A 14,886-nucleotide genomic window follows, 5' to 3' on the forward strand; every position below is an offset into this window, starting at 1 on the left:
ATGACCATGAAATGACCACTGTAAAACTCCAAAACAAAAACAGAATTACCTGGAAAAACTCAGCAGGTCTAGCAGCATCGGCAGAGAAGAAAAGAGTTGATCACTGTAAAACTCCATCTGGTTCACTAAGGGAAGGAAATCTGCTGTCCTTACGTGGTCTGGCCTACATGTGACTCCAGACCCAAAGCAATGTGGTTGACTCTGAAATGGCCTAGCAAGCCACTCAGTTCTCAAGAACAATTAAGGATGGGCAATAAATGCAGGCACAGCCAATGATATCCATATTCCATGAAAGAATAAAAAAAATCCTCCTCCACTTTTTCTGAACAAGAGTAACAATTGCAATCTTCCAGTACTTTGACATATTGGGGTCATTAAAGTTTCACATTATCACTTATTTGTAGTCCTTGTCCCTCTCAGTAATTTTTTGGCATCATTTTCTCCAATATCTCCTTCCCACTATTTAGGGACCTATAAAATGCACCAAGTGGCATAATAGCTCCTTTACTGTTTCTCACCCCCAATGAAACAGATTCTGTCTTTGATCTCTCAAGGTCATTCTCTCTTTCTAACAATGTAATGTTTCATTGCTACATCTCCACCATCACTATCTTTCCTGAATATCTTGTACCCAGCAATATTAATTTTTATGACAGATCTTAGTTATCGCCACTACATCATATTCCCATGCATCTATTGCGCCTGCAGCAATATTAACCACACTTTGAGCATTTACAGACTGGCAAGCCAAACCTAACTTAGATCTCAACACAGTGGAAAGTGTCAGTTGAGGGCAGAATCGTTCAGCTGTGATGTCTTTCACGCAGGAATAATCTACTGATGCTTAAACTGTAGAATTGCATGTAAATAATGTTTCCAGAGGATTACTCATGAAGCTGAACGCCATGAACAAATAAAAAAAGTCAGTTAAGCCTTCACAATGTCATAACAACAGTGCATCTCCAAGAGTCTGTAATTAATTTGGACACATACGCCTGTGTGGTTTTCTTCTTCCTCAATAATTAGAGGACATCATCCCTGAATCTCACACCTCTTGTCTATTCGTTGTTGGGCTTCTATAAGTGTGAGGTTGCATAGCAGAGGATGCTATGAGATGGGATGGGAGCTGTGAGAGTCAGAGAGCAAATATTCTAAGGGAATGAATTTTGTTTCTACTTCTTTGCTTTGAGCCCTTTTCTATTCATCCTGTCCTCTCCTGTAGGTGCTGGCTATTGCTGCAGTAGCGTTCCAAGAATGCTTCCCACCCTCTGAAAAGTGTCTTCATTCTACAGAGCGAACATTGACAGAACATTTAACCAGGGAACAGTGCCAGAACTAAGCCTGATCCATTCTTCATTGTGTACCTTTTCAAGCAGTGAAAAGTGAAAAACAGTTGTGAGGAAGAAACGCAAATAACTTACTCCCCAGATTAGCTTCTTACCTCAGTGGCTTTGAAACCAGGTGCAAGAGCTGCTGGAATGGATTAACTATGCTTATGGAGGAAACCAAACCAGGGATCTACCTTATCCGCAAAAGCAAGATAATACAGACGCTGGAAACCTCAAATAAAAACAGAAAATGCTGGAAAGACTCAGCGGGTCTAGTAGCTTCTGTGGACAGAGAGAAAGAGTAAAGGTTTCAGAAATGAGGGGGCAATGAGCAAGGGAGAAAGGGGGATGAGGGGCAAGTGCGAGAGGAGATGGCAAGACCGAGGGAGGATGAGGGCAAAGAGAGCGGGGGCTGGAAGATGACGTGGGCCTGGAGGAGAGTGGATGGTTGAAAGAGAGAGGAGGGCTGGAGGAGAGTTGGGGGGGGGCGGGGTGGTGGCGGTGGTGGGTGGTGGCAGAACAAGGGGGGCCAGGACAGAGCGGGGGAGAAGGGGGGTACAAAGGCGAGCACGAAGAGAGGAGGGGGCAAAGAGAGGGGGGCAAAAAGAGGGGGCAAAGAGTGCGGCAGAGAAGGGGGGCAAAGAGAAGGGGGGCAAAGAGAAGGGGGGCAAAGGTGGGGGAGAGGAAAAGGGTGTGAAGGGGGAGGTGGGGGGGCAAGAGGGTGGGAAAAGGGGGCAAAGGGAGCAAAGATGGGGGAAAAGAGGGGAGCCTAGTGGTGGCAAAGCGGGGAGCGAAGGGGGGCAAGGAGTGGGGTCAAAGACTGAGCGTGAAGGGGGGTGAAGTGGGTGAGCAAAGAGAGGGGGGAGAAGAGAAAGGGGTGAAGGGGATGCGGGGGAGAGGAGAAGGGGCTGAATGGGGAGGCAGGGGGTTGAAGAGGGGTCGGCAAAGGGGGGGTTGCAAAGGAAGGGGCGAAGAGGGGGTTGAAAACGGGGCATGAAAAGCACGCAAGAGATGGGTGCAAAGGAGGGGGAAAGGGAGGGCAGAGAGTGGGGGCAAAAGGGGGGGCAAAGAGAAGGGCTGTGAAGGGAGACGAGGATGGGGTAAGGGGGGGGCTAGGGGGGGCGAAGACGGAGAACAGGGGTGGGCAAAGAGGGGGTGTCAAGGAGGGGAACGAAGGGGGCAGGCAAAACGGTGGGGGGGGGTGGTGGCGAGGGGGTTGAAGAGGGGGGTTCAAATAGAGGGGTGTCAAACAGAGGGGGAGTCAAAGAGAGGGGGAGTCAAAGGGATGGGGAAGGGAGCAGGGAGAGAGAGCGGGAAGAAAGAGGGGGGGGGAAGAGTGAGGGGGGAAGAGCGGGGGGGAAGAGCGGGGGGGAAGGGGGAAGAGCGGGGGGGAAGAGCGGGGTGGAAGAGCGGGGGGAAAGAGCGGGGGGAAAGAGAGGGGGGAAAGAGAGGGGGGAAAGAGAGGGGGGAAAGAGAGGGGGGAAAGAGAGGGGGGAAAGAGAGGGGGGGAAAGAGAGGGGGGGAAAGAGAGGGGGGGAAAGAGAGGGGGGGAAAGAGAGGGGGGGAAAGAGAGGGGGGGAAAGAGAGGGGGGGGGAAAGAGAGGGGGGGGAAAGAGAGGGGGGGGGAAAGAGAGGGGGGGGGAAAGAGAGGGGGGGAAAGAGAGGGGGGGGAAAGAGAGGGGGGGGAAGAGGGGGGGGAAAGAGAGGGGGGGAAAGAGAGGGGGGAAAGAGAGGGGGGAAAGAGAGGGGGGAAAGAGAGGGGGGAAAGAGAGGGGGAAAGAGAGGGGGGAAAGAGAGGGTGGAAAGAGAGGGGGGAAAGAGAGGGGGGAAGAGAGGGGGGAAGAGAGGGGGGAAGAGAGGGGGGAAGAGAGGGGGGAAGAGAGGGGGGAAGAGAGGGGGGAAGAGAGGGGGGAAGAGAGGGAGGAAAGAGAGGGGGGAAAGAGAGGGGGGAAAGAGAGGGGGGAAAGAGAGGGGGGAAAGAGAGGGGGGAAAGAGAGGGGGGAAAGAGAGGGGGGAAAGAGAGGGGGGAAAGAGAGGGGGGAAAGAGAGGGGGGAAAGAGGGGGGGGAAAGAGGGGGGGGAAGAGGGGGGGGGGAAGAGGGGGGGGGAAGGGAGGGAAAGAGAGGGAGATAGGTAGTAGAGGCGGGGTGGGGAGTTGGAGGGGGGGGAAGGGAGAGGGTGAGAGAGGGAGGGTGGGGGAGGGAGGGTGAGAGATGGAGGGTGAGAGAGGGAGGGTGAGAGAGGGAGGGTGAGAGAGGGAGGATGAGAGAGGGAGGATGAGAGAGGGAGGATGAGAGAGGGAGGGTGAGAGGGGGAGGGTGAGAGAGTGGGGAGAGAGGGGGAAGAGAGGGGGAAGAGAGGGGGAAGAGAGGGGGAAGAGAGGGGGAAGAGAGGGAGAGATAGATGATAGGTGGTAGAAGGGGGAAGGGGGGGTAGAGAGGGGGAATAGAGAGGGGGTAAAGAGCTTGGAAGAAAGGGGGCAATGGAAAGAGATAAAGGGAGAGAGGGAGGGGTGAAGGGTAGGACAGCGGGAGGGGTGAAGGGTAGGACAGAGGGAGGGACAGATGGGTGGGGAGCTAATGGCATAGTGGTATTGTCACTGGACTGGTGTTGCAGAGACCCAGGATAATGCTCTGGGGAGCTGGGTTTGAACCCCACATGGCAGACGGTGAAAACTGAATTCAATAAAAATCTGGAATTAAAAGTCTGATGATGACCATGAAATCGTTGCTGATTGTCGTAAAAACCCATCTAGTTCATTAGTGTCCTTTAGGGAAGGAAATCATCCTTACCTCGTCCTTTCCTGGTCTGGCCTACGTGTGGCTGACTCTTTCGTGTCCTCTGAACAAGGGCAATTAGGGATGGTCAATAATGCTGGCCTAGCCACATCCCATAAACAAATAAAAAAAATGGAAGGTAGGAGTAGGAAGGTGCGGAGGAAATGAGACAGGGAAAGGGAGAGAAAGAGAAGTGGAGGGAGGGAGTGAGGGGAAGTAGAAAATGAGAATTTTTTTCTCCATTAAAAGTGCTATATAAACACAAACTGTTGTTGCTCAGACTGTTGCATCAGGTTCACTCGACCTGAATCAGTTCCCCAAGAGTGAAAGTAATCAACTCCACCATTCAATACTATAAACAATCTTTTAATCTACGTCCACAGGGACCATGATGGATAATCATATTGAAATGCACAGGCATTTATTCAACTAAGAAATTAATGTGAAACCAAAATTGACATTTTTATTCACTCACTTTGCCATTGGTTTGTTTTTGGCTATCTTTCATGGTTGTGGTTTTAGCTACTCGAGTCACAGTGCTGGATTCAGCTTTTCGGTTCAATCTTACTGGCTCAGGCCTTTTCTCTATTGGTTTCGCCTAAATGGACAATAAAAAGGATGGAGAAAAAAACAAGCACACAGACAGATGTAATGTAGAATAACTCAAGAAAAAATGCCCTGGAATGAAATGGAATTGAATAATTAACCCAGAGGGAACATGTAAAATAAAAAAAAGCATCACATCACAATACAGTAGGATAACGCTTTACAGAATGTTGTACTACATTTCAATTCCTAATGCTTTGACCTCATTCCAAAGTAAGTTATTCATTGTTGTTGCATAACAAGTTTTCTCCATAGAAAATAGCACCAAGGTTAGAAATAAGGAAATAACTCAATGTGGTAGGTCTTAATTTAAGGCAAAATTTAATTTATCTTTAAAAAGGATAATTTTCCCTAATATTTGCTTGAATTTAAGAATGGGAGCACCTTGAATTAAATGTATAAAATCTGCTAACCCACTGCTCAATTTTCCTCAACCTTTAAGCAATTTTTCAAATGTCATATTATTTAAACTGTAAGAAAACCTTTTCTTTATCCATCCCTAAGTCCTACACACTGCTATTCAGTCACTGTAAACAGTGGGAGCACATGCAACAAGCAGTTACTAAGCGTTTACACCAAGCAAGGTTGGCAATAAGCCAGATATGAGCAGTCAACAGATTATATACATATATAGTATGTAATTTTTCTTATTCATCACTTAGCAGATAGAAGCACTGCTTAGTGTAACACTAACCCATAACAACCGGAAGATTGCAGTTCCAATTCTTGGTCTACGCCTAGGACGCTGATATTAGCTAGAGTAGCAGAAGAGGTGATGCAATTGACTCCAGGGTTCTGGGGATGTTCCCTATCTTGATTTCTACCCATTGACCCCAGCTGGAAAGTGCAGAGTGCGGAAATCAGGCAAAACAGGATTGAGCTCACCTGTAACATCTCCTACAATCAAATAGTCTGCTGATATGTTCATGCATCAGAAATATTTCCTAGGCAAGGTACAAGAAGCACCTAATACAAGAAGCAGAATATGTCCAATGCCTTGAGAAGGGGAGAAATTTAGCATAGAAAGCTGATGGTTGGTTCTAAGATTTCCACCTTAAATGAGTTTGCATAGTCTCAACTTTCTGTTTTATTTCACATCTTCAGTATCTGCAGTATTTTGCTTTTATATTATTCTGTATCTAACTTGTGCATAATTGGTGACGACTTTGGAATCCAAAGTGAAAAAATGTTTGAGTTCCTCAATTTAGACAACCATCACCTTCACAGGACGTATAATTTTCTTTTCCATGTGTCAATCTAAAAACTGCAACTGAATATTCGATATTTATAGAATCATGGACTGATACAGCACAGAAGGCCGCTATTTGGCCCATCGTGCCTATGTGCTGGCTCTTTGATAGAGCAATCCAATTAATTCCCTGTAAATATTTTCCATTCAAGTATTTATCTAATTCTCTTTTGAATGCTTTATTAAATGTGCTTCCTTTTAGACTTTTAGACATGCATTTCAGGTCACAGCAACTCACTGTGTAAATGCTTCCTCATGTCATGTCTGGTCTTTTGCAATTACCTTAAATCTGTATCCTCTGCTTACAAATCCTTTTGCCAGTGGAAAGTTTATTCTCATTTACGTTATCAAAACCGTTCATGATTTTGAACAGCTGCATCAAATCTCCTCTAAACCACCTCTACTCTCAGGAGAATAACATCAGCTTCTCCAGTCTTTCCACATAACTGAAGTCTCTCATTCTAATAATTTTCTTCTGCACCTTCTTTGAGGCCTTGACATCTTCCTAATGTGTAGCGCCCAGAATCAAACACAATACTCTGAGACCTAACCAATATTTTCTAAAGGTTTAGTGCTTTTGTATTCTATACCACTATCAATAAAGCAAGGATATCATATGATTTTTTAAAGAACCTTCTCAGCTTTGCATGACACCTTCAAATATTTGTGCACACCTCCATGCCTCTTTGTTCCTGTAATCCCCTTAAAAATTGCACCATTTTGTTGATATTGCCTGTCCTCATTCTTCTCATCAAAATACTTCACACTTATCTGTGTTAATACAAGAACACAAGGATTAGAAGAACTAGGGCATTCGGTCCTTCAAGCCTGATCTTCCCTTTTATAAGATCACAGTTGATCTGATTGAGGCCTCAACTCCACATTCCTGTCTGCCCCACATAACCCTTGGCTCCATTGTCAATCAAAAATCTGTCTAACTCACCCTTGAACATATTCAATAGCCCTGCTTCTACTGCTCTCTGGGGAAGAGAATCCCACAGACTAATGACCCTCATAAAAAAATTCTCCTTGTATCAGTCTTAAATGGGAGACCCATACTTTTGAAACTGTGTCCTCTAGTTCTAGATTCCCCCAAAAGGGTAAAAATACTTCCAGCATACACCCTGTCAGGTCCCCTCAGGATCTTATATGTTTCAATAAGATCATCTCTCATTCTTCTAAACTCCAGTGGGTAAATTTCATTGAATTTCATCTGCCATACATCTGCCCATTTTAGCTATCTGTTCACATTCTCCTGAAGTCTGTTGCTATCATCCCCATTGTTTACTACATTTCCGGGTTTATCATCTGCAAACTTTGAAATGATGCCCTGCACATCCAAGTCCAGGTCATTAATACATATCAGATAGACAGAAGTCCTTATACCAACCCCTGTCTGAAAAACAACTGTTCAATATTACTCTTTCCTTTCCGTCCCTTAGCCAATTTTGTATCCATGCTACCGTTGTATTGTCCTTTATATTTCAATTTTGTTACTCCTTACTTTGGGGACCACACAAAGAAATTTAAAAATTGATTAACTCGCTGTAAATGAGGTCAGTTAGCAGTAAACATGCCTCACAACCTTGGCCAAAAATTCTGCTGTGTCAGAACAGTGCAATGTCAAGCTGCATTATTCTGCTCAGTCCAGTTAGATTACAATTAAAAGCAGAGCGTGTTGGAAAAAGCTGCACGTCAATCCAGTGTCTGGATGGGAGAGGCAGCATCTTGAGTGATAGCCTTCATCAGTCTCCAGTTCACGGTAATCTCAGTAGGGCTGTGCCTTCAGGTCAGACCCAATGCTGGTGTTGAACCTACTCTTTCAGGTGCTGACTGACTTCATGTTCTTCTCTTTTTTGGAAGCTTACAAGTCTCCAGAAATTAAACGAAGGATCTACAAAGTACTCGCCAGGCATTTCCTTAAGACGAGTCACACGAACTTGAAACATTAACTCTGTTTCTCTCCCCACAGATTCTGCCAGACTTGCTGAGTTTTTCCAGCATTTTGTTTTTATTTCAGAGTTCCAGCATCCGCAGTATTTTGCTTTTGACTCCTTTAAGAGTATTGTGTACTGTTCTCATCACCACATCACAATAAAAAAGATGGGAAGTGAGAAGAGGAAAAGAATGAATGATATGAAAATTATGAAGGGTAACATGTTTAGAAAAAGCTGTTAGGCATATAAATTAGCAACTTACAAAAAGCAGCTGGACTTTCAAAATTTCCGACAATAGCGACTGCACTTCAAAAGTAGTTAATTGGTTGTGAAGTGCAATAGGACATCCTGAGGTGGTGAAAAGCACTGAAATTAAAGTTTTTTGTTAATGGGAAAATTAGGATATTAAAGGAATGAGTTTTGTTCTGTCAAGTGTCCTTTATTCACCAATGATGTTGTCTCATTTCAGTTTTCTAGCACTTGCTTTTTGTTTATAACGTCAATTGGACTGGGTCAACAAACAGTGGAATCAAAATCTTGCTGTTCGTTTACCTCCAAATAAAATAGGCAATCTCTTACCTTCCCTCCTCCGGGTTGGTATTTGATATTATCTGTGGATCCAATTTTCGACTTGATGTTTTTCAGGTCTGGTGCTGGGGCACTGGTTGGCCGTGGTTGCTTTGGAGCCGTTGCTACTGTGGATTTTGAAGGAGCACGAGGAATGGGTGCAACCCTCTTGGCCTCTGAAGCAGCTGTTGTCTTCAATGCCAACGTTCTGGATGCCCGAGAGGTGTTGGACAATGGTGTTGCAGGGTTACTGGTGCCCAGCGGGGTGCTTGGTGTACTTGGGGTAGTACCAGTGCTCTTAACAGAGGTTGAGGAAGCAGTCTTTGGACGACCTGCCTCACCTAAAGTAAAAAAAAAGGCCATTTTCTCCACAAATATCACAGGTTCCTAGGCCAAGCTGATCGTGTTGTTGGACATATAAATAAATTTGACAGACTGAGAAATTAGGATAAAAATTAGGAATTATTCCACAAGTTAACAGTACCAGGAGGGCAACTGACTCCTCTGGTTGGTCCCAAAATTCAAAAATACTATACTGCGTTCTCTCATACTCCTGCATCAGTTCTTTCACCAAACAAAAAAATACAAACACCCAGCTCTCTCTTGAATTAACTGACCCGGTTCTATGGGCATACACAAGCCAAATTGAGGACTTATTAGGAGAACGGGGCTTTGTTCTGGCAGATGTAAACTTTATACGAGACCAAAGGTTATCAAAAAAACCAAGCATTGTTCCAAGGAAAGGATGAAGTCTGTTCTCATCCCTCACACCTCCCTTCTTCTGGTCAGGTCAACAGACTGCCACTGACAAATATTCATCAGTCTAGCAAATCTAGATACTTCAATGACTCTGATTTTATCTATTGGGTGTCTGAACCATTCAGATCAGAATTCAGGTTTTATCCCCAGTCTTTGCCACTAATTGGTTCTGAGGTGGAGCGAATGGTGGTCAACAACTAGTTAGATGCTGGGAGAGATGAGAGAAGATCTGTTCCTGATCACTAACTAGCAACCCTGGCAGAAAATATGTGCAGACATTGGATGAGGCTAGGCTCGGGTTCAGCTGTGTAGACCAACAATGATTTGAACAGTTTGCCAAAACACATTGTCCAGGCTCACTTAGATGAGTTCCAGCGGGCAGTTGGTGCACATGGGGCAACATCTCAAGGAAGGCTAAGGCCTTTAGGGGAGGACAAAAAAGAGAAATTGTGTGGCAATGCAAAACTATTGCGTTGGGCTGGGTGAAAAGAAACAGCAAGAAAGAAAATTCACATTACCCATGGGTGATTTTGCAGACAAAGACTTCTTCATCTCTGCAGATTTGGGTTCAGTCTTGATAGCTGAAAATAAGACGTTTAAAGAGTTACGATAATTTTTATACTACTGGTCCATTGCTAGCTCTTTAACTGCCACTGCCGAATCTAATATCCCCACCTCTTTAAGACACCATTAAATTTTTCTTTCTTTGCCTAGGGAAGTAGCCCTTCCTCTATACTCCCTCTCCATATAATTCTGGTTCAGGACTGTTCAGGTGGTAGGCCTGAGATCATTGTTACATGATGCAGTTGCATGGAGTGAGGTTAAGTAATTGGATATCGAGCCAACCTCTGTCAATGTACTGGAGTCATAGCCCTCATCTTCACAGTCGATGACTGAATTTGCTTACTGCATCACTATATTAGCCTCATGATACAAAACAGCAAGTCAACACAGGCCACTGCTCCAATCCAATACTGGATTGGGAAAGGCACAACAAAGCTGGAATACAGCATATCAGATTAATATTACTATTAACTCAGAAATTAATATTTCTGAAGGATAACCCGTCATTTGCATTCATTAAGTTGAGGGTTGTTATTACTGGAAAATGGAAGTTTTCCAAGTTCAGGCACCCAGTATTCCCAAGTCAGGTATAGCATAGTCAAAGGCAGCAAGAAGCTCTCACACGTTGGCCCCCTCAGAAAAGCATCCCTACAAGTGACTTTGTTTTGCATTTTCCATGCGAGTCATTTTGAGATCTTTCTGGGTGCGTCTGTGAAGAAAGAAAGAATGTTAACCTTTCAGGTCGATGACCTTTATTTCTCTCCACAGATGTTGCCAGACCTGCTGAGTATTTCCAACATTTTCTGTTTTTAAAAACAAAAAAACTGCGGATGCTGGAAATCCAAAACAAAAACAAAATTACCTGGAAAAACTCAGCAGGTCTGGCAGCATCGGCGGAGAAGAAAAGAGTTGACATTTCGAGTCCTCATGACCCTGCGACAGATCGTTTTCTGTTTTTACTTCAGATGGCCCAAACTCATTTCACATGGAATCTATATAGTTTTATACATATATGCAAGTTACATATATCAACTTAGGACAAATTGGAACCCTTGTTATAAAGGGTTGAGGGTGCTAGCTAACTCACTACACTGTATCCAGTGACAGACATCAATACTTCAATACGCACATGTTGGCCTTTTAGGGGTGGAGAGCGTGGTGTTTCTCTGAGTGGACCCAGTAGTAGTGGACATTTTTTGCAACGGTGTTGTACTGCTCTTAACGTTAGTGTTGCTAGTCGTTTTTGTCACACCTGCAGATGATGGTCTGGTTGAGGGGAGCTTCACTGGGCTCTTAGCCTCAGTTGTCTGCAAAAAAGGAAATTTTCAGCATCAGTGCCTGCTTTGTAGTATCAGTTTGAGGGAAAACTAGAGCTATCCCTGATGCCTCAGTGAATAAAAGAGCAGACTTGCATTTGCATAGCATCTCAATGCATCTCTCAACTATCTTAAAATAGTTAATACACAATGAATTACTTTCAAGTACAATGAGGTATGAAGATAAATGAAGCAGACATAACAATAACCCACAAACAGCAATGAGGTGAATGACATTTCATAGGATTTTTAGGTTGTGGCTTGGACAATGGGAACCCCACTGATTCTCTTTAAATATTGTAATAGGATCTTTAACATGTATTTGAACCCGAGGAACAGGCTCACATACAAGGGCAGCAGATGGCTTAGTATTGCAACAAAGGATAGCTGTAAAAAATTCAATATGCTTTTACATTGCTTTCACGTTTAATATGGATAAAGCTGTAATGTGGAAGGACTGGTTTTCATTGTGTTCTTAAAAAAATCCCATATTTTGCTATCATGCTCTCCAAAACCCTTCTCCACATTGATGATAAAAGGTTTTGAAACATAGTCTTTTATCACAGCAGGGGATACTTTGAATGCATGCATCGCAGGATTGTTCCCAATGGGGCCATGATTTAGGAAAGCAATAATAGGAAGTAACAGTCTTGTGTGAAAAAGTACAAAGTCTCTCATCTCTGGCAAACTATTTGAAACAAATAGTCTGTTGTAAAACATGAGATAGGGTTGCAGATGGCAGGAAGAAAGCCATAAAGGGAAAGGGTACAAGGCAGATGCTATTTTTTTAGGAAGAAAAAGAGATCTCATTGCTTTTCAACATGGGTTGTGAACAGGCTTGGAGGTGCCTTTTTTTTTTAATTCATTTACAGGATGTGGGTGTCGCTGGCTAGACCAGCATTTATTGCCCATCCTTAATTGTCCTTGAGAAAGTGGTGATGAGCTACCTTCTTGAGCCGCTGTAGTCCCTATGGTGTAGGTACATCCACAGTGCTGTTAAAGAGGAAGTTCCAAGATTTTGACCCAATGACACTGAAGGAATAGTGATATATTTCCAAGTCAGGATGGTGAGTCGCTTGGACAGGAACTTCCAGGTGGTGGTCTTCCTACGTCTCTGCTACCGTTCTCCTTCTAGATGGTAGTGGTCATGGCTTTGGAAGGTGCTGTTTAAGGAGCTTATGCAGTGCATCTTGTAGATGCTGCCACTGTATGTCAGTCATGGAGGGAGTGAATATTTGTGGAAAGGATGCCAATCAAGTGAGCTGCGTTGTCCTGGATGGTGTCAAGCTTCTTGAATGTTGATGGAGCAGCACTCATCCAGGCAAGTGGAGAGTATTCCATCATCACACTCCTGACTTGTACCTTGTAGAGGGTGGACGGACTTTGGGGAATCAGGAGGTGAGTTATTCGTCACAGGATTCCTAACCTCTGACCTGTTCTTCAAGCCATGGTATTTAAAGGCTAAAAACAAAAATAAAAAACAAAAAAACTGCGGACGCTGGAAATCCAAAACAAAATTTAAAGGCTAGTCCAGTTCAGTTTCTGGTCAATGATAACCCCCAATATGTTGATAGTGATGGATTCAGCGATGGTCATTCCATTGAATGGCAAGGGGTTAGATTTTCTCTGATTGGAGATGGTCATTGCCTGACACTTGTGTGGCGTGAGTATTATTTGCCACTTTGTCAGCCCAAGCCTGGACACCGTCCAGGTCTTGCTGCATTTGGACATGGACAGCTTCAAAGAGTCGCAAATGATGCTGAACATTGTGCAATCATCAGTGAGCATACCCAATTCTAACCTTATGATGGAAAGAAAGTCATTGATGAAGCAGCTGAAGATGGTTGGGCCGAGGACACTACCCTGAGGAACTCCTGCAGTGATCGCCTGGAACTGAGATGATTGACGTCCAACAACCACAACCACCTTCCTTTATACTAGGTATGACTCCAACCAGCGGAGAGTTTTCCCCTTGATTCCCATTGACTCCAATTTTGCTAGAGCTCCTTGATGCCACACTCGGTCAAATGCTGCCTTGATGTCAAAGCAGTCACTCTCATCTCACTTCTGGAGTTCAACTTTTTTGTCCATGTTTCAACCAAGGCTGCAATGAGGTCAGAAGCTGAGTGATGCTGGCGGAACCCAAAATGAACATCAGTGAGCAGGTTATTGCTAAGCAAGTGCCGCTCGATAGCACTGTTGATGACCCCTTCCATTACTTTACTGATGATCGAGAGTAGACTGATGGGGCAGTAATTGGTCAGGTTGGTTTTGTCCTACTTTTTGTATACAGGACATACCTGGGCAATTTTCCACATTGCTGGGTAGATGCCAGTGTTGTACCTGTTTGGAACAGCTTGGCTAGGGGCGCAACAAGTTCTGGAGCACAAGTCTTCAGTACTATTGCCAGAATGCTGTCAAGGCCCATAGCCTTTGCAGCATCCAGTGCCTTCAGCTGTTTCTTGATATCATCTGGAGTGAATCGAATTAGCTGAAGACTGACATTTGTGATGCTGGCAGCCTCTGGAGGAGGCTGAGATGGATCAACTGCTCGGCACTTCTGGCTGAAAATTTGAAAATTGTTGCGAATGCTTCAGCATTACCTTTTGCGCTGATCTGCTGGGCTCCTCCATCATTGGGGATGGGGATATTTGTGGAGCATCCTCCTCCAATGAGTTGCTTAATTGTCCACCACCATTCACGACTGGGTGTGGCAGGACTGCACAGTTTAGAGCTGAACTTCACAATCTCTCATCAATATTTAAACACATGAGTCTCAGGCATGGGACTAATGTGCATTACCCTTTGTGGTTGGATAGAGTATTTAAGATGATTGTTTTGTCAATAATAAATTAAGTGGATTATTAAATATATTCCTGTCTCTAGATGCACAAATCTATTTAAAAGGATAAAGAGATAAGTATTCAACAATAGGAACTCTGACAATGAAGTATATCCTTCAGCAATGCAACAAAGTGCAGCTCTGATTATATGTTGAGGTCACAGAATGGGACTTGAACCTAGAATCTTCTAATTCAAAGATGAGTGTATCTCCAACTGAGTCAAGCTGGTATGCTGCTGAGCCACAAAACCACAACGTTAGCTGGTTAATTCCCATTCTGGTCACAGCCCGTGTACTACTACCACTGGTTTCAGTGTCACCGATCATAATACAACAAACACCTGGGGCTTTGGCTGTGAGACTTGATGGTTGAATGCCACACCAACATTTGCTGTCTAGATTCACAAAATGAAGAATGGCCACGAGTGATATACAGAAATTTTATGGAGCCTGTGGAATTGAAACATGAGACAGAGAAATGAAATTGGAGGAAAGACTGCTGCATGATAAATTGTATGCACCGACTCCGCTAAATCCAATGTCAAGCAATTTGATAACATGGAAGCTTGTATAATATTGCTTCAATGAGATACTTGCATACTTACAAATCAACTCCAAATCAAAGGAAAAAAATATATTTATAAAACTATGAAATGAATTACCCGACTGAAATACAGACAATGGGTATAAGGGCTAATTCCGTGCTCTGAACCTTGCCTTGAGAAATCAGATGCATTTTCCACTTTTGCACTATGCTCCCTGTAAGCTTGGACACCATTGGGAATGCAGCTTTTGGAACTGGCTCCATGGCTTTTGTCCCTCTGACGGACTGTGAAAGGACTCCTCAGACATTCCTATCCCTAACTTGCCAATCTCCTCAGCTTCCCTCAATCAATAACTAGCCCCAACTCCACCACCTTCAAATCTAGATGCTATGGATCA

The 14,886-nt window shown here is 44.2% G+C and overlaps 1 protein-coding gene across 6 annotated transcripts in view; it reads right to left on the reverse strand.

Annotated features, from left to right (window-relative positions):
* The window catches only part of LOC121278767 (microtubule-associated protein 4-like), a 376,105-nt gene that overhangs the window by 31,072 nt on the left and 330,147 nt on the right, over positions 1-14,886 (reverse strand). For all 6 annotated transcript variants that reach the window (XM_041189187.1, XM_041189191.1, XM_041189192.1 and 3 more), the window contains 4 exons: positions 10,916-11,093; positions 9,741-9,803; positions 8,476-8,804; positions 4,580-4,702 (listed from right to left, as the gene is read on the reverse strand). In XM_041189187.1, coding sequence (XP_041045121.1) covers positions 4,580-4,702; positions 8,476-8,804; positions 9,741-9,803; positions 10,916-11,093 — 693 coding nt within the window. The remainder of the gene's footprint in view (positions 1-4,579; positions 4,703-8,475; positions 8,805-9,740; positions 9,804-10,915; positions 11,094-14,886) is intronic.

This window comes from Carcharodon carcharias, chromosome 6, assembly GCF_017639515.1.
Source record: "Carcharodon carcharias isolate sCarCar2 chromosome 6, sCarCar2.pri, whole genome shotgun sequence".
Lineage (NCBI taxonomy): Eukaryota > Metazoa > Chordata > Chondrichthyes > Lamniformes > Lamnidae > Carcharodon > Carcharodon carcharias.